Source organism: Chelonia mydas, chromosome 11 (assembly GCF_015237465.2).
Source record: "Chelonia mydas isolate rCheMyd1 chromosome 11, rCheMyd1.pri.v2, whole genome shotgun sequence".
NCBI lineage: Eukaryota > Metazoa > Chordata > Testudines > Cheloniidae > Chelonia > Chelonia mydas.
Genome location: NC_051251.2, coordinates 38546153 through 38567086, shown reverse-complemented (window position 1 = coordinate 38567086; position 20934 = coordinate 38546153). Strand labels below are relative to the sequence as shown.

The window sequence follows — 20934 nt, the reverse complement described above, 5'->3', positions numbered from 1 at the left end:
AGCCACATGCGGCTCTTCAGAAGTTAACATGCGGCTCCTTGTATAGGCACCCACTCCGGGGCTGGAGCTACAGGCACCAACTTTCCAATGTGCCAGCGGGTGCTCACTGCTCAACCCCTGGCTCTGCCACAGGCCCTGCCCCCGTTCCACCCCTTCCCACCCCCTCCCCTGAGCCTGCCCTGGCCCTAGCTCCTCCTCCTCTCCCCCCTCATCCTCCCAAACCTCCTGCATGCCACGAAACAGCTGATCGGGGGGGGTATGGGGAGAGATGGGGAGGCACTGATCAGCGGGGCTGCTGGCGGCTGGGAGGCACTGGGAGCGGGGAGGGGGAACTGATGGGGGGCCGCTGACGTATTACTGTGGCTCTTTGGCAATGTACATTGGTAAATTCTGGCTCCTTCTCAGGCTCAGGTTGGCCACCCCTGTACTAGATGCAAATATCTAAGAATCAGGAACATCTTAATGCTACTATCCTGCTAATGTTGATTAAAGGGTTTTCTAACACTTGAGGAAAAAAGTTAGCTATCACCAATACTGTATCGAGTATATGCTTGTAATGGTTTCATTCCTGCAGTCATCAGTGGAAGTCCTCAGTATAGATCAGCTGCAGAATCAAGCCCTTATACAGAACCCAATCTATCACCCTTACACTGGGGTTACTCTGCAAATAGACACACTGGGTCAGACCTTCAGCTGACGGAAATTGTCATAGTTCCACTGACTTCAATTGAGCTACAACAATTTATACAAATTGAAGATTTCGTCATTGATTTCAGCAGAATTACTGATGGAGTACAGTGCTATTCAACAGGAGCAAGTGTGGCAGAATCTGACCCACACTAATTGAATGTTAAAACTGTGACATAAATTAGGTTTAATTCCTAAAAACATATATGATCTTTTTGAAAACTTTTAAAACCTTTAAATAAAATTTAACACTTACATAACATTTTGCCTCTTCCAATCAATTTACATACAAATAATAAATTCTCAAAACAATCTTGTGAAGTAGGCAAGTATTATCCCAAATCTATACAATGAAAAAACTGATAAATAAAGCAGCTTTGCCAAAAATTATAAACCAAGTTAGTAGTAGAACAGGGATCAAAACCCAGTTTATCTCAACTCCCAGACTCATTATGAGTCTACTAAATCACACAGTACCTCCACTGTCCTTCAAAGCTCTAATACTTACTATTCACAGATAACATAACATGTCCACTCCTATAGTATGGAGAGATTTATGCAAATATGACCCTCCTGTACCTATTGGAGTCAACCGGGCTAGGGGAAAGGGAATCTTTCCCCAGAGGGGGGCAAGCAGCAGTAATGCCACCTCTCCCCCAGAGAAGGCAGAGATAAATTCCAACCAGGATTTCATAAAGGCTCCACCAGATCAGGGCAGGCAGTGCAAGAAATGCTGAATCAGTGCATCTCCTGGCCTGGCACTGTTCCCCACCCCTCCAGGCCAGACCCAATCATTTTGTGGAGTGTATTGGATGGCTTTGGGTCCAACAGTGAAGGGGGAATTGCTAGCATTTTGTGCCACTTTGCCCACTCCAGGTGAGCTTACCACCTGCATAGCCAACGTTCCATAGTCACATGCCAGTGGTGGACTCTGTCCTCTATGTTGGAATTTTCAGAAATTGTTAAAATATCACAAGAAATATGAACAATTTAAACTTGAGAGGCATTTTCATGAGGAGTCTCTTTTTCCAATCCAAACAAAGAAGAAAATCTATCTATGTTCTGGAAGCGTGATATCAGAGAATTCATTTTTACCTCTCTTAATCCTGAATATTCCATCAAAAATCACCAGTCGCTTACTACAGCAAGCATGCCACAATAATTTAGGGTCTAATCTTCCTCCCTTTTAAAAAGAAGTGCGTATGAATTTACTACTGATTAAAGATGTCGGCTTGACGGCCATGCAGATTGAAATCATCCATCTGCAGAACAGACACAATGATTACGAGAAGTAATGCTTCCGCTCTACTCTGGGCTGATTAGGCCTCAAATGGAGTATTGTGTCCAGTTCTGGGCACCACATTTCAGGAAAGATGTGGACAAAAGGGGGAAAATCCAGAGAAGAGCAACTAAAATGATTAAATCCAGAGAAGAGCAACTAAAATGATTAAAGGTCTAGAAAATGTGACCTATGAAGGAAGATTGAAAAAATTGGATTTGTTTAGTCTGGAAAAGAGAAGACAGAAGGGACATGATAACTATTTTCAAGTGCATGAAAGATTGTTACAAGGAAGAGGGAGAAAATTGTTCTTCTTAACCACTGAGGATAGGACAAGAAGTAATGGGCTTAAATTGCAGCAAGGGAGGTTTAGGCTGGACATTAGGAAAAGCTTTCTAACTGTCAGAGTGGTTAAGCACTGGAATAAATTTCCTAGGGAGGTTGTGGAATCTCCATCATTTGGAGATTTTTAAGAGCAGGTTAGACAAACACCTTTCAGGGACGGTCTAGATAATACTGAGTCCTGCCATGAGTGCAGGGGACTGGACTAGATGACCTCTTGAAGTCCCTTCCAGGCCTATGACTCTAGGTACATTTCAAATTCAAATGCCACATCCTCACTTCCAAGTCTTTCCAAAGCTTTGTTCATGCCTTCATTACTGTTTTCCCTGCAGACATTCCCTTCTCATGCCTTGTGGCTACCCAGTGCTATCTTCCTGTCTTATCACACCCACAAGTAATGGTATAATGTAATTTTAAAGAAAGGGAGGCATTTGTCTCTTGAAAATATCAGTATGGAAGGCATTAACAATTGCCATTAGCACCTTTTCAGAACAATAAAGCTATCAACAAAAATCTTAAAACATGGATATTCTCCCACCTCCAATCCCCAAAGGGCTAAATCCTCATGTACTTTGTCAGTCATTCTTCAGATAAAACTCTCATTGACCTCAGTGGGAATTTTGCTTAAATTGAACTAAAGATGGCAGGATGTGGCCCACAGAGAGGAGTGATTTAAAGGCAAGTTATAAATGTGAGTAGTTTCAAAGGAGTCTCCATTTGAATATCTATTTCTAATGACACTTCTTTTCATATTAAAGTGTCATTACAGGATCGGTTTACTTTAAGACCAAAAAGGATCAGAGGGAAAGTGTTCTTGTCTGGCCCAAATTACAATTATATTGCACACCAAAATAAAGACAGACATTGTCAGGAACAAATTAAGCCTTCCACTAGGCTTTTTAATTTATTAGCATTTGAAAAACCTTCCACCTAAATACTGACAACACAATGTGTTTTTAGAAGTTCCCTTGCAAAACAAAGGCGATGAATGATCAGCTGACACCAAATACTGAATGATAGTACTAGCTTCCTCATGAGATGAGAGCTGCAGATTAAAAATACTCACTGACAAGTTAAATGCCTGCGTCACATGCAGTTTCCCAGTGCTAAAAAACAGACTGAGTGTTTTTAGATACAATAAGATAAGACACAAAGAAAGCATAATAAATGGAGATCATTACTTCATAATTACCTTTGGTACTGCTGCTTAGTTTCACCCTCTTGCGCTTGCCCACACCTTGGCTTCCATCCTGGTCCTCCTGGAGTAGGGGAAGAGATTACAAAAATCAATAGCTGTACAGAGTTTACTACAGAGAGTAAATACTCTGTAACTCACTTCTGGATTTAACACACAGCTAAAAAACAACAGGAGACCCTGTGCATACTTGCTAATAGGACAATGTTTTATCTGCTAAGGGAACCACAGACACAATAAAATGCATTAGAAAAATATATTTTAAAAAATGGTTTCCCCAAGGACAACATTATTATGTGCAAGATCAGACATTTTAACTTATTTGATTCATTTTGCTGGCTACTTTACTTTCTTTCTGAAACTAATTGCTCAAAAATGTTTACATAGGTAAAACATCTAGATACGGTACATGTAACTATGAAGTTTAATTTTTATCCCTTTATAGGTAGTTTTTTTGTTTGGGGTTTGTTGTTTTTTGCACGCATGGCCTCTTCTGGCTTTTCCAGCCAAATAACGACTATGAATCTGAGATGGCAACACAAATAATTGAGTAGACATTTTCTAATCAATTTAAATGTTTCTATCCCACATTGAAATAATTTAATTTGTTGGCAGCCAGTTACAATTAGAAGAGCCCTAGCAAATAAAGTAATATTTCAGATATATAAAAAGCACTTGTCATCTGAAGTGCACAGAACACTTTATAAACAAGCAAGCCAGCTTTACAGAAACCAATTTAGATTAAAAATATGATCACCACCACTTAAATGGGAAAGATGGGGCATAAAAAGAGAAAGTGACATGCAGACAGATATATGAGTTGGGGTTAGGATGCTGGATCCTGGCCTCCAAGTCTACTGTTCTAACAAGCAGATGACACTACGCCCACTATAATATTAGCGAAGCAAGTTAAATATATTTGTCTTCATTAGAGTTTCTGAAATGTGTGATTTCATCCATTTAAGAGAATGAAAGCTATGATCAAATTTGGGGAATAAAGTATCATTTTCTTGAAGAATATTTTCTTCAACTGAAATGTGTGCTGATTATTTGGTCTCCCATGTCTAAGTAGGGGAGGGATTAAATCTTAATGGAAAGAGTTGAAGTTTAACAGCAATGCATCCTGAACACTAATCTTTCTAGATTCATCTTAAATACAAAAGGGAAAGTACCTTGCTGAATGCCATCTCTCTCCAATTACTCTCCCACGAACTAAAATACACTTAGAATTCTAAAGGACAGAATAATTCACCACTACTACTTATTCAGGGAAAAAAAAGTCTTACATGAGGAGAAAGCACGATCTTTTCTAACAAACTTATTTTCAATTTTGCTTTAAGGCAAAATTTAAGTTTTGCTTTAGTGTTCTTGATGCAGAGAGTTACTGAACAGTAAGTAATATTTCCCTTGCAGTAATTTGCACTGGAGAAACTGAACAAGGTTAAAAGCTTGTTTATTGAAGTATCTTAGAGTAAATTAACTGGATTTATATTTATAAATGTGTATTTCAGGTCCCACATTTATAAAAGGCCCTTCAGTCTCTTTTTGAGTTGCTAAAAAAACTGAGGGAATCTGGAAGTTATTTTTACCCTCACCCCACATCATATTTACTTGTAATCTCCGATTTGTCTGAAAATATGTCAGACAAATTAAGAAAAAAAATGTACTCATAAATTAAAATTGGTTGTGTTTGTTTATTGTTAATCCTTCTTGCTATAGATATCTCTAAATAAAAGTCCTGGTTGAGATCAAGTGTGAAAGTGCTCACTCATGCTCTTTGAGATTACATTTCAATAGGAAAAAAGAAAAGGAGTACTTGTGGCACCTTAGAGACTAACAAATTTATTTGAGCATAAGCCCATCCAATGAAGTGAGCTGTAGCTCACGAAAGCTTATGCTCAAATAAATGTGTTAGTCTCTAAGGTGCCACAAGTACTCCTTTTCTTTTTGCGAATACAGACTAACATGGCTGCTACTCTGAAACATTTCAATAGGGTAACTGAGAAGTTGACTCAGATCCCAGATAGGATCAAATTTCTCAGTTTTAATAATAATAAATAATAAAAACAACTGCATTCTTAACATAGTTGCTAGTTTGATCTAACATATGGCAATTTGCAGCTTTATACTCGAGACTGGAAAGAAAGAATGAATTAAGTGTCCACAAGGTGTAAAACGCTAACTGACAGGCATATTTCAATTCCTGCTATTCTTTCCCCACTAACCCAAGCAACTCCTTTCCCTTGGGCCTTCCATTCTATTCCCCAACCTTCCTTTTAAACTGTTATACTTCACCCAGAGAAATAAATCCTTTTCCCTTTCCATAGTACCAATATACCTCCCTAGTCCCCATTCATACCCCACCATCCTTTCCAAAAGGAATGCCATATCTGATCCCTCCCCAAACTACCATAATAGCATCACAATAGCAGCTCACAATAGAGCAATCACAAACAAGGAGTGAGCATCATTCTGAATCAAATTCAGAATATTAAGATGAACTTTCTTTTGTTTCATTTAATGTCTCATCAGTAGTATTTCTAGTTGTTATTTCATATTGTGGGGTTGTGTTCGTGTAAAGATATCGTTAAAGAATAGCAAGCAGTACTTTGATAAATGTCAACTTATAAATAGCACTGCTGAGAGCATAACATGCAGGGAGCTGGTGACAACAGAGTCAAGCATCTGATGTAACTTATTGTAGGTATAAACAAACAATAGATTTTTCACTGCTACACCTGTTCAAATAGATTTTAGGATACACTAATGACTGCTGTCTGTTCCTGTCAGCTGGGACTAAGCTATCATCTGGAAGACTGTTAAAAGTTTTGTAAAAAAAAAAAAAAAATTAGGTCCATAAAAACAATATTTCAAGCAAGTTAAGAATACATTAATAAAGCAACTCTACAGTGACGTAACTAGTCCCCAACAATTCTCTTCGCCGATTCCAGCTAACCTACACATAGGTTTTTCTCCTTCTCCCCTACCAAACATGATTAGTAAATAAGGCCAGGTCTACACCAGGGAATTTACGTAAGAAAATATTCCCACTGTTGCTATCACCAGCTCAGCTGCAACAGTGTTAGCATCACTGGGATATCTAGTGCCTAACACTGCTCACACCCCTTTTAGCATCATCTGTATTAAACCTGCTTAGAACAAGTCTAATTGACATGATGCTGAAAATGACTGCTGGAAAGAGAGAGCCACCTGTGCTAGATACAGCAATTTCCTGCCATACCCTTGGGTGAGCTATTTGAATTAAGTGTAAGTATCTTTGGGGCCCATGGTATTAAATTAATGGTTTATGTATTACTGTGGGCTAGATTTGTATGTAACTTCCTGGTGGGGTGGGGGGAGGCGAGGAGAGGAGAGGGAAATGTAACAAATGACAGACCTTAGCGTTCAAAGGACTACACCGAACCAAGTGCCAAACAACAATGGACTTTTGGAACAAAAAGTGTTAAGTGAACTTCCTGGTGAATATCTAGGGGAAGGTAAATATAAATACCTCACCTCCAATTATGCAAAAATCAAACCTTTTGAAACTATGCTCTGAACAAGCCATTGTCTGCTGATCGCCTACTACCTGTGGCCAAGATCAAAGCCCAAGCTCTATAAAGGAAAAACTGAACTGGTCATGGTGGTTCTGGTTCTGAATACGAAAAAGATATGAACTTATAACCCTGGGGGGAAACCCAGTTATGGACTTGAAGCTACCAGAGCCCAAGAATGAAGTCAGGTGACTGCTGGTTAAGTTTTTCAGCACACATGTAGGTTCTTTTACTCTTTTTAATGTTTTTTCTGTAATGCTTTCACTTTAAAAATAAATTTGCTTCCTTATGAAGAGCTGTATGGTAACTTGTAACTGTGGGCAATTACACTATTCATAGCCATTAGAGAGAAAGTAAAGTGCAGATGCTGGCCTGTTTAGGCAGGCTGGCTTGCTGGGGACATCACAGTGTAGGCAGGGAAGTGCACAGCCTAGAAAAAGCCAAGTCAGGAGGGAGAGAGACATGGGTCACTAATAAGGCTGCGAGTTTGTCTTGGAGGTCATGGATTCCAAGACTTTCTGTGACCTCCGTGACTTCTGCAGCAACCGGTGCGCCTGGCTCAGGAAGCCCCTGCGCCAGTCACACCGGCCGCTGCTGGGGCAGTCTCGGGCCACCACGCTCCCCTCCAGCAGCAACAGAGCTTAGGTATGGGAAGGAGCAGGGGCACGGGACGGGACGGGATGAGGCAGGCTCTGGGCGGCGCTTACCTGGAAGTGGCAACATCCTCCCCCTCGCTCAGCTGCTAGGCGGAGGCGTGGCCAGGCAGTTCTGTACACCGCCTCCACCCAGAGCGCTGGCTTCACAGCTCCCATTGACTGGAAACCGCGGCCAACGGGAGAGGCAGGGGCAGTGCCTGAAGATGGAGGCAGTGTGCACACGCTGCAGAGCGGCCTGACCACGCCTCCGCCTAGCAGCTGAGTGAGGGGGATGTCACCACTTCCGGGGAGTCCCCCAGGTAAGCACCGCCCAGAGCCCACCTCACCCCGTCCCGTTCCTCCTCCTAACCCCTTGCCCCGCCCACACCAAAACTCTGCTGCTGCTGGGGGGGAGACATGGAGCCAGGTAGGGAGCCTGGCAGCCCCACCAACACCCCCCCCCCCAACACCAGCAGGGGTCCCTGGCCATGCTCTGCTGCCCACCACCCTGCAAGCACCTGGGCTGCCCTCCCCAACCCCAAGTTTTAGTCTGGGTATATAGTAAAAGTCATGGACAGGTCACGAGCTGTGAATTTTTGTTTACTGCCCGTGACCCGTCCATGACTTTTACTAAAAATACCTGTGACTAAAACATAGCCTTAGTCACTAACCATTACGGCTGAAGACCTAGGAGCCTAGAGTGGGTTCCCTTGTTGGACCACGAGGGGAGAATACGGGTGGCAGTTACCTTGAACTGTGACATATCTGTGTTGCTTATACCAGTTCAGATGAAGCAGTATTAGCAACAATGGAAATTTTTATTTTTTTTTAAAGTTATTTAGTGGAGCAAGGGCATAAGGATCTGGTCCTGTAGATCCCTACTAACAGTTGTTCTCTCCACTGAACTAGACAGACATACACCAAGTAGTAAAGATTTGCAGGATTTGGACTAAGGTATTCTCTCTGTTTATATATTGTTACAGTTCTATTTAATTTCTTTAAAAAAAAAAAAAAACTCACCTCATCTGAAGACTCTCCTTGTCCTGATGTTGCTGTAGCACCTGCTAAACCTTTTGAAATAAAAATAAAATAAAATAAAGATTTCCTTCACAATTCTTGTACTGACAAGAGACACGTTTTATAAGATTTAATGATCCATAAAGAAACACAAAACATAATCTTAGCTGTAGCCACACTGCCTCATACTGATCTCGTTAGCTCTCACGAGATAAGCAGTACTGGGCTTGGCAGTACTCGGAGGGGAGATCTCCAAGGGATATTCAGGGTACTTGAAGAAGTGATGCTTGTGATTCAGAAGTATATCCCAACATAGTGCTTCAGTGCACTATGTTGGTGGAAAAACATTCTTTCAGAAGGGACAAACTGAAGTCCTGATCAGTTCTGGCCATCAAAAATCCAGGGCACTATTGCAATAATAAGGACTTAACCCAGTTACAGTCCCTAAATTCCAATATAAGTAATTACATCTTGCCTACTCGAATTCCACTAATTCTCTGATTGGATAAGGATTATTATTCACATCCTATCCCTGAAGTACTATGTTTAGTTTTTTTGGTGCATTTTGGCAGTATGTGAAGTGATCCCTACGAATAGTTTAATTCCATGAAGCACTTCAAATACTGTTTAGGACACAAGAAAGAGAAGGTTTTTTTTTAAAAGCAAGATTTTTTTGCCAAGATGTTTTTCTACACAAACCTTGAATTGCTAAAGTGCTAGTCCCAGATGCTTGTTCCTGCATACCACATGCAAGTTTATCCTCAGGAAATGCCAGTCCAGAGCCTTTCAAAGCTATGAGGTACTTTTCATGACTTTTCTTTGCACATGCATTTTCTCCAACACCTTGAATATATATTTAAAACAACATTAAAGCAAAGACAAACAAGTATTCAGTTCATGTATTAACACAAAAGGCCTCACTTAATGAGATTCGTTCCAAAAGCATTTATTTTACAAGACTAAAAAATTTTAAAAGTGATCCACAATATTTAAAAAAAAAAAAAAAGAAACTTGAACAAGAATTAGAGATGCAAGTCTACAACTTGACCCTAAACACACACAAAAGTCAGTTTGCCAGCAGATGAATTTAAATTTAAAATATAAAAGACTTTTCTGATTCTTTACTTTTTCCAAATCAAGAAACATTTTTCTTCTAATCAAGGCACCAATCATTTCTGTTGAAGCAAGATTGCTACCTACTATAATAATTCAGCCATCTTCAGCTCAACAGAAAAGCTTGTTTTGCAATACAAATGGAGAAAAAAAAAAAAAAAAAAAAGAGACAAACTCCAAGTTGGTGGAAATAAAAGGATATTGAAGTGAATTAGGCCTAATATATAAAACTCATTTTAAATTGTCTACATTTTGGCAGAGAATGTTCTTAGAGCATCAAACAGGAAAAAACATAGCCACTTTATTTTTGGATCTCAAAATAAAAAAAAAAGTTGAGTTGAGACCACTGTAGCAGCAGTTAACCAAGATTATTCCCAGAGCTATAGACACGTCCACCCACATCCAAGTTGCTGGTTCACAAAGAAGTAAATAAATTGCACACACTGGATTAAAATCTTCAAAAACAAATGGCTAGGAAAAAAAATCAATATTTCTCTAGCGAAAAAAACGTATGGGGAAATAATTTTGTTTTCAGGTTTTTAAGCAAGCTATTAAACAATGGAAAGGCAAATGCCACAGAGATGACAACATCCTTTTTAGCTGCCCACCTACTAGTGGGCCACAAAAACGCCTCAGGCTGTGCTGTGTTCTACCTCCATGGAGGCTAGGTCTCCACTCATAGAGGTAGGTTCCCTATTCCTGCAGGCATATTGCCTTATTCCACACAATCCTCCCCCCGTTGTCCCCCCGAAAAAAAACCAAAAAACAGGCTCTTTCACCTAAACACAAAATGCATAGGAAGTCTGCTACTCTGTGATGCAGGGTGAGCTTTTCCCCTGCAAAGTAAAAATTATTAAACTTCTTTCATTCAAAAGAGATCGTGCTTGGCTCCCAAAAGACTTTTCCCTTAAAGCATGAAAAAGTCAATTTGGGAGAGAGGAGAGGGCAAAGTACTTTTCAGCAGTATTCCTAAGTATTTCTCTTTCAGACAGAAGACTGCTGTCTAAGAGTTTTGCCCTCCTTTAACCCACAGCTGCTCAAGATAATTAACTAACTTAAAGCCAGAGTAACTCCTATCTGTTTTGTAGTCATACAGATTGTAGGTTAGAGAGACTCAAAAATGAAAGCAGCAAGCCACAGAAAGCAGGGAGTTCATTTGCATCAGGTCTCCCTAACCAGTAACTGTGTAACATTTTGGGCTGAGTGGGAGGGGGAGCATCAGAGAAAGAAAATAGGTGGCTTATGTATCAGGCTATTTTTAGTGTGAACAGAATACCCCACAGTCTCAGGCAGCAACAGGTATTCCTTATGAGAGCAGGTCCTAAAATAAAATATGAGGCATTTATGATCATATGTTTTTATGGTAATTAAATGTTAGTTAAGTCAGCTCTGTTCTTGATCTTAGACCAATTATAAAAATCTTTATTGAAATGATATGTCCTTATAAAAATATTTGTGCCACAAAAGACCCTACTCCACAGTTCTTACATCAGCAAAATTCCCATCGGCTTCTCAAGCCCTAAAAATAGCAATCAACTCAGATGACAGTTTATAATTATGCTTATAATTATTTTTCTGATCTTTTTGGTGACATCAGAACAAAAGAATACAGTACACTGGCCTGATAATGAACAAAAATGGCTTCAATTTAAATTCCTAATAATTTCAACATTCATTAACAGGAATATGCATGAACTCACCAGAGCTCAGATCTTTGTAGAACTGTTGGTTTGTCAAAACCTGGGTAAGGACTGATCGCATTGCTCCTCCCATTTTGGTCAAGTCTTCTAGAAAGGAAACATGAGGCTCCAACATCTGAAGGATTCTGTGAAGGTCTTTTTCTGATGGCAGATCAAGAGCTGGAAACCCAATAAAAAGAAGTTTAAGGAAGAGAAAGACAATTGTTTCATTTTATTTTTATTGTTTCAATAAAGCATTGTACTGAACATTTCAGTAGATTAAAACACTAGTTAGGTCACCAGTAAAATGTGTTTATAGACAGTCTGGTCTCACTTAAGAATTATCCCCACTTGACAAACATACAACATGAGATAATTGGATTTATTATCAAGAGAGATCCACGACTGAAACAACAGGGACTCTACAAGTTAGTAATATGATGCAAAGGCAATAATACAAATACATAGTGAGCTTATAGAGCAAAATGAATGGCCATAGCCAGTGCTGTCAGTACAGTACAGACTTGTTTACGCGCGAATCCACTTAACGAGCGGTAGCGCCATGCCTCCCAGTGCTACCTATTTAACATGCGAGACTTGTTAACATGCGGTACAGGAACTTGCTATGTAGTGCTACAGATTTGCTCACCAACTCACTGACATAGAAATCGACAGGAAGTGCAGAGCAGAAACGTGTTGTACGTCTTTACCGATACTGGTAAAGATGTATCACGCACGCTTAGTCATTGTCACGCTAGAGAGAGATATATAATATATAGTAGTTATATAGTAATATATATACTACATTAGAAAATTTTAACTGTAGACCTAATATAATGGAAGAGGGCAAGCGTCAGTGTTCCTACACTGTAGAAGAAAAGCTAGCTGCAACAGATCGAGTAAATAGCGGAAAAACCCAGGCCAAAGTTTCAAAAGATATTGGGATTGCCGAATCTACTCTCCGAGGATGACTAAAAAACGAATCTAAACTGAATGGCGTTGTACAAAATATCGATTCTGCTGCGGAGCTTAAGCAAAAACGTGTGCGCTATTCAGCAAAACCCACAGTAGACAAAGTCATGCGCACGGAGTTTGCTCAGGAAAGGCTGAAAGTAATGCCGCTAAGCGGGCAATTCTTCAAGCCCAAGCGACAAAATTTGGAAACTTAACGGGGGATGAATCATTCCAAGTCAGCAAGGGGTTTATAAGTCATTTTAAAAAGCGTCACGGCATAGCACAGGTATCGATTTCTGGAGAAAGCCGATCAGCTGATGAATCAGCTGCAAACGCGCTTCCCGCCGAGTTAAAATCTATTTTACAAAATAAAGACCACCACGAAGAACAACTTTATAATTGTGATGAAACAGCTTTATTTGCAAAACTGCTACCTGATAAGATGTTAGCCTTTAATTACAAGACACAGAAAACAGCTGGATTTAACAAGATAAAAGATCGTGTGACTCTTCTTTTTTGTAGTAATTAAGACGGGCAGCCATAAGCTTGCCCCTGTTCTCGTTGGCCGTTTTCATAACCCTCGCTGCTTTAACCACCTCAATAGAGCCAAACTGCCAGTAATATAGCCTAACAGCAAAAATGCTTGGATGACTAGACACATTTTCGACGATTGGTTCCATAACAGCTTTGTTCCAGCTGTTCGTAAGCATCTGCAGTCAAAGAAACTCGAAGCCAAAGCACTTTTGCTACTTGACAATTGTCCAGCCCATCCTCCAGCTGGATCACTGGTACTGAGCGATGGAAAAATTCGAGTGACATACCTACCATTCAACACAACATCAAAAATTCAACCTTTAGACCAGGGCATTATTCAGAATTTTAAAAACAATTATCGACGGGAGCTGATTTAGGTGATCGTGTCGTGCACGTCTTCAGGCATTTCCAAATTCCTGAAACAGTTAAACATGAAGGAATTTATTTATTTAGTTAAAAAAGCTTGGGACAGAGTAAAACAAAAGTCCATTGAAAACTGCTGGATAGAGGTGCTCGGTGATGCCTTTTCTGTCAAAGACGGCTCCGACTCGGAAAACTCCAACAGTGGCACTGATTCAGAGCCAGACTTTGAAGGATTTTCGGAAGAAGACGTCCTACAAACATGCACGCAGACAAAAGAGGATAAAGGTAAACTTCTCTTTCAAATGAAAAAAGATTTTAGTTTGGACACGCCGCCGGAAATCAATACCGAGTGAAGAGCGCCCGACTTCAGAATTTCTGTCCGAGGAAGAAATATTAACGGGCTGCGAGGCTACGTCAGGCCACGAAAGTGATGGCGAGGATGTTATTGAAAAGGTCAAAATTTCGCCCACAGAAGCCCTTAGTGCTGTAGAAACTGTTGTAAGATTTATGGAGGAGCAAAATGCGGAAAATATCTAAATCATTCATCTGCAGACTTCATAAGAAAGAAAAAAAAATGCAAGCCAGAAAGAGCAGAAAATAACGGCGTTTTTTCCTAAGTGAATCATAGACACTTTTTTCAGCATGGCCCTTTTAACCCACGGTCCGTTAACAAGCGGTCGTGACAGCTTGACTCCCGACATCCGCGCGTAAACGGGTCTGTACGTATATTACTTTCAAAGAAATAAGATCTCTATACAATAGAAAATCATGTTTGACTGAACTATAACCGCATGAATCATGTGTATGTCAATATCTCTCCACAAGATGAAATTTCTGTTTTTCAATTTGCTTTTTTTTTAAAAAAAAAAAATAAGAAACTACATACAAAAAGCTATGTTAAAAGAATATTACGATTGTTTGTGAAACCTTAATTTTGCCCCCTTGTGCGTAAGCATTACAAGAGACCTTAATTACACTTTTAAAAAAATTAGTGTTATGGAGAATGGTTAAGACTGAACAGAGCTTTCTGTTAAAGAGAGCATTTTTCAAAATGCTTTAAAATCCACATGTCATAGTTCAGGGCAACTGCACCTGTATTCCCCCTCCAGAGTCCAAGGGCACCCACTTTAGGTTCCTAGCTAATCAGGAATCACCTCTTGTGGGAAGTGACCTGCATCTTTCTCTCTCTCTCTCCTGACTGGGAGTTTTCCAGGCTGCACACTTCCCTGCCTAAACTGTGATATCCTCAGCAAGCCAGATTGCTTAAACAGGCCAGCATCTGTACTTTGCTTTCTCTCCAAAGACTATGAATAACTAATTGCAAGCACTCAAAAAACACATAGATCTTTATAAGCAAGCCAATTTAAAATGAAAGCATTACAGAATTTTTTTTAAAAAATAATAAAATAACCTGCATGCCAGTAAGTTTACCAGAGATTACCCCCTCCCACTACATTTTAACAAGATCTTTGGTAGGAGTTAGTCCTTCAAACCCTAAAAAAGGGTTTTTCTGTGGTTACAAGTTCATAACAGCCTTAACTCAGAACAAGAAACACCAAAAATAGTTCAGTCTTTCCTTTATACAGCTTGGGCCTTTGATTTCAGATTCCAGGAACAGGTAATTGTAGGCCTGGCTTGACATGAGTAATTGGACATGAGTGAGGTCTCATGTCTTGAGAGAGAAAATTAGGGAGGTAAATGGATCAGCAGGTTGGAATCAGAATGTCTGTACTAGCTAAGACAAGGGAGATGTCCATTGTAAATGGTTTCCTGGGTCAGAGAAGTCAGGAACATAAAGATGAGGTAAAGAGTAAGTAATACATGGATGGTTCATGGACAGAGGATGCTGCACAGGGATTAGTTCCTACAAAGTAACCAAGCCAATCCCAAAATATGTATTGCAATGTATCGTAAATGCAGTGCAATGTGTAAATGTATATAAAGGAAGAGGTCTGCTGTACAACTGTGTATATGTGGTATGCCCTGTACCCACCCCTATGCTTGAAACTGATCAACTCAAGTGTAGTTTGATTGTATGCCAATAAAGAAATGAGTGACGAGTTCGGAGTCGAGCTGAATTCTTGGGGAACTAAGTAAAGAGGTCTTGGTGAAACCCCAACAGTAATCAGCAGACAGTGGCCCTCTCTTTGGGGTGTAGCTTCAAAAGGTTTGATTTTTGCACAGAGTGGGATATTTGCATTCACTTTCCCCTAGAGATTACAAAGAAAACTGCACGACACTGTCCCAAAAGTCCATTCTTATCTGGCCCATTCAATTATAATGTTCAATTACAGTCCTCTGAAGCTCAGAACACTTCCCCAGGCTCATACAGCCCATCTCCTCCCTCTTCCCCTCCCCCTCCCCCCCCCCCGGCCCCAAAAAGAGGTTACATACAATTCTTCCCACAATAATACATAAACTCTGCATTTAATACAATGGACTCCAAACACACAAACTTAATTCAATAAGATTCTTCAAGGATATTGCAGGAAATTGCCATATCTCTCTCACCATGAACACAGGGAGCCTGTTATGAAATCTGATATGCCACAACAAGGATCAGCATAGACTTTATAGTGCAAGTTTAGCACAATTCTGTCAAAAGATTAAGGAGATACAGCCTACCCAAAAGTGAGCTGCTTTCAATTGTCAAAGTGCTCTGAAATACACAATACCCTCTGTTTACAGGAAGGGCACAAACCAGTGCAAGGCAAACTTAACTCCACATTACTGAAGTTTTTTGGCAGTGACTAAAATTAAACTGAGCTCACCAAGTACTGGCTCATTGCGCGCGCGCGCACACACACACACACACCAGAGCTCTGATCCTTTCAACATGTGGTTAGGAAAGGATTCACTAGGTTCAGCATGTTGGATCATATTAAAGAAGTTCTCTGTTAAAATCACAAATGAGTGTGATTTTTCATAGTTTAAATTCCAGGGTATTACTAATTAAGAGGTCTCTTGGTTTTTAGTACTGTTTCTCTCCCTCTATGTGTGAAACCTGCAAGCTGTTAATTGTGTTAGTACATTCTAAGACAGAGTCTGTTCTCAAAGCAATTCTTTGTAACAACAACTACTCACACAGAGAGAGACTCAAAGCAATACTCTGTAACAACAGAAACAGCACCCAGAGACTCCCCGCCCTTTTGTTGTATTCATCTCGCTTTGTTAACAATTGTGATTAAAACAGAGAGAGAGGATGTATGTGGATGGATGCTTGGTGTGGATAATAACTGAATGATCAGGGAGGTGCCAGCCTAAGAATCCAGTGTCCATCGGCTGAAGAAGGTGTCAAGTGGAAATAACCAGAGGACCCCCGGAGGGCAGACTGGAATCTACCCAACAGCCTCAAGAATGGGAGAACCAAAGAACAAGATAACATCTGGCAGCATGGAGCCGTCAGCAATGTGCCATCTGCTGATTGATTCAGCAACAGCATGATGAAGCAATTCCCATAGACTGGCATAGGAAGAAATTCCTAAAAAAATGGACTCTAGAAAGCGAGAAGTTTGGGGTCTGATTCTGCAAACCAACTTCCAGGAGCGTCAGATGAGCATCTGACAAGGCCCTGCTCCCTCCTCATGCCCAGGCCACTTGGCCCGTGGCTTGGCATGAGCAACTCTAAGGCTGGTAACTATGATAACAACCTTGCAGAACCTGTGTGCGTATGAATGAATGTGTGAATAAATATGAGATTGAATGTTTTGGCTATAACTAACTGCTTACTATGATTCTTTCTGTATTCACAATAAATGTGGTATTTTGCCTTTTCCCCTTTAATAAGATCCTGCTGGTTTTTATTTTATTGGTTTCAGAGTAACAGCCGTGTTAGTCTGTATTCGCAAAAAGAAAAGGAGTATTTGTGGCACCTTAGAGAATAACCAATTTATTTGAGCATAAGCTTTCGTGAGCTACAGCTCACTTCATCGGATGCAACCGATGAAGTGAGCTGTAGCTCACGAAAGCTTATGCTCAAATAAATTGGTTATTCTCTAAGGTGCCACAAGTACTCCTTTTATTTTATTGGTATAAGAAGCACAGACTAAAGTTAGCATCTTCACAAAGAATCATAATCAAGAGACAGCGACATAAACCATGCTATCCACATGCAAATTCAAACATACCAGGTTCATTATATCCTTCTCTTAAGTACTGAATAAGACTAAAGATGAATTGTGGAAGAACTAGTTCTGACATCATCAACAAGTCTTTTGGGACACAGGGAACATTTGAACTTGATTTCATCCGGTGGCGCTGACAAAACCTATAAGACAAACAGGGAAAAAAAAATAAGTTAGCCAAGTACCAATACAGTTCAGAACACGTATCTGAAAAACAAAACAAACAAAAAAACCAAACCCTGAGCCACCACTATTTTCAATTCCCCTTACTGATCTGCACACTTACGTGCATAAAAAGAGGGTACCACGGAATAGGTATTCTGTACAAAAGTTAGTTACGATGAAGATATAATTGTGTTCACATCCTCCCTGCCATATCCCCAGTAAATCATAAAATAAAGTTGAGATATTCTTTCAGAAGTTAATCAGAACATAGGGTGATTTTCCACATTATAAGCATCTTCCAAAGAACTGGGGAGAGAACACTGTCATGGTATTTCTCATAATTAAAATGTGTTTATGCCCGCCATCCAAAATAGAAGTTGAAATGTTTTCCTCCAGTTAATCTGTACTGGTTTGCTGTATGGATATTGGTAAGCACTGAGCTGACACAAACACCTCTTTGAAAGCATTAAAACATTTGTTTTGAAAGGGAAACACACTTATGATCACAGACAGTTAAGAAAAATCTTAAAATCAGACATGGGACCTACCAACTTTCAGAGTCTTTTCAACGGAGAACAATTCGATATTTTATTCTCTTTGCTAAATCTGGATATTACAAGTTTGTATGTTTTGTTCAGTGTGTGTAAAATAGGAGGGGGAGATTGTCACTCCACTACAACATGCACAGGACCAATGTACAGGAACCCCACAAACACTGGGTCCAGCCATGGGAGGATTCCCCTGGCACAGGAACTACAGAAGACAGCCATGAGGCTTATGGGGCTGACATAACTTAGACAGGCAGCCAGGGCTGTCTAAGTTGCACCAGGAGTCCCAGAGCACCCCATAATTAAGGGGACACAAAGGTGGCCTCAAGCCTTCATATCCCACCTTTCCACCTGGCCTCTCACTGTCTGAGAGGCAAAGCACAGGATCACACCCTGAGTCTTGATGTTATTTTAGTTCACGAATTTTCAGGCTTAATTGGGGGGGGGGGGGGGGAAATAATCCTAAAGTATGTCTGTCCCCCACCTCCTACCAATATTTAATTTAACTGGGGGAAATCTAACTACACATCTCCACTTAAATCCTTCTGTGAAATACCTGAATCTCTACACAGCCAAAGAGAAGGACTAATCCTTCAGACCTTTAATCACAGAAGCAGGCTTGCTGACATCAGCAGAACAACTTGTTTGAGTGTAAGGATTCACATCAGGCCCTATCTTTGACTGTGTAGCAATTCAGAGATATCTACAAAAGAATAATAGGCTGATCCTGCATCAACTTAACTATGCATATTGCTTAATAAAAGCCACTCCTCTTGTCCTTGTTGGGAAGCCCTGCAGATGACAGAACCGCAAGCCTGCAGGATTCCTTAGGCAACAGGTGTAATCCAAAGTCCACTGAAGTCAATGGAAAAACTCCCACTGATCTCAATGGGCACTGAATCAGGCCCACTTGCACTCTGCCAGGTTAGTGTTACCAAGGGTCTTCGAATCACACATCTGGGATATTTACCCAAACCAGAAAAAAAAAAAAAAAAAAAGGCCAAAACCATGGGAGGAGGAGTCTAAAAATACATGGTTTAGAAACAGTAAATTTGATTTGACAGTGTCACTTAGCAATAAACAGCTACTCATGTTTATCATCATCATCTATTGATGTATCACTGACAAATGGCTGTGCCTGAATATGCAAGTTATTTTCTATAATCACACCCTCATTGAGAAATTGGCTATACCACCACTTTAGGAAGAAACTCTATGTTTTCTATAGAAGATTCTTCAAGGAGAGGCTCAAAAGAACCAATTCAGGTCTTATAGTGAAACACAGTAATACAGGAAGGGACTTAGAAAAAGAAAAATCAGGTCTAAGGAAGCGGGTATCAGACTTTTAGGCCACAAATAGAGAGGCTGTCCAGTCCAAGGATCAACTGTGCATTCAGACAGTATACAAATATTTCCCAGCTCACAGCAACCCAGCTTTCAATAGCTGCACCTTCACAAGAGTAAATGTTCTCTCTTTTTCTATTACTCATTTATTTTCTCTTTCATTGAACAAATAATGCATTGCTTAAGTGTAATTATAGTCTGTTGATTTAGAGAGCTACAACTATTGCTTTTTCATCCCTGGGAACAAAAGTGCCCTCAGAGGAGGAAGACAAACCAGGTGAAGTGTCTGTGGTCTAGTTAAACAGAAAGCCAATGAAAAGGAATTTAGGAACAGATGCACTCTGTACTCATGTGTATTGCTGCCTACAGATGGAGGTCCACACTGGCAGAAAATGAACTCCGAGTAACCTTTTGGTTGGAGGATCAGTACCTTATTTAGAACACTAAGATATACAGTTTCTCTTTTCTCCCAGCTACAGCCTTTTTATGAGGCTTTTCCAAGGCCAATCAAAAAATTTATAAGATTTAAAGGCACACCGGCAATTATAAGGTGATTATTTTAGAATAATGTATATTTTATATCCTTATCACTTTAATCAGTCAGCTGTACATTTTTATGTTCCTCAAATGTATTTTTGTAGGTAAGCATCTCATGCTGGTGTTCTGAAGATCCTTGTAACTAAAAGCCTGCAAATGTGCATGTAGAGCAAAAACTCCAACCCACCCTATGATGCTGCCATCTCTTTCCCTTCTCCAGAAATAGCTCTGCTTCTAGGAAGCCTTTCCAAAGGGGAGATCCACTCAAGAATCAGGCCTATTGAATTTACCCCACATCTCATCTACCTGGAGCTAAAGGATATGAGGCATGTCTCCTCCCTAAACACCCCCAAAATAATGTGATTTATAGCAGATCTGAAAAGGGGGGTGTTGTTTTTTTTAATATAGGCTCTGCAAGATCAAGAAGGAAAGCAAATTCCATCCACAGTGAAGGACCCTACATTAAAAAAATAATAATAATAATAATAATAATAATAATCTCAGCAGTCTCCCCTTCTTCTTAAACTGAGGGAGATCCAGACATGGATTACTTTCCAGATAACCAGGCCCCAAGCCTTTCAGCATGTGTGCCAAAATCATTCTGTAGAAAGATACACATTCCATATGAGACTGGGAGTGGCTAAGTCATTATGCAAGGTAGCCTGTCTCCCCTTGTTTTTTTCCTGCAAAACCCCCCCCAAGACGTTCTGGTTAAACTTGGATTATTGCTGTGCACATTGTAAATTGAGCTGTTGCCAGCAGGAGAATGAGTTTGTGTGTGTGGTTTTTGGAAAAAAAAAAAAAAGGGGGGGGGGGGGGTGTGGGGGGGGTGAGAAAACCTGGATTAGTGCTGGAGGTGACCCA

The 20934-nt window shown here is 40.2% G+C and overlaps 1 protein-coding gene across 4 annotated transcripts in view; it reads right to left on the bottom strand.

The window, feature by feature from the left end:
- The window catches only part of UBR3 (ubiquitin protein ligase E3 component n-recognin 3), a 212564-nt gene that overhangs the window by 166812 nt on the left and 24818 nt on the right, over positions 1-20934 (bottom strand). For all 4 annotated transcript variants that reach the window (XM_037912164.2, XM_037912165.2, XM_037912166.2 and 1 more), the window contains exons 2-6: positions 17480-17619; positions 11523-11681; positions 9409-9552; positions 8713-8762; positions 3501-3567 (exon numbers count right to left, since the gene is read on the bottom strand). In XM_037912164.2, coding sequence (XP_037768092.1) covers positions 3501-3567; positions 8713-8762; positions 9409-9552; positions 11523-11681; positions 17480-17619 — 560 coding nt within the window. The remainder of the gene's footprint in view (positions 1-3500; positions 3568-8712; positions 8763-9408; positions 9553-11522; positions 11682-17479; positions 17620-20934) is intronic.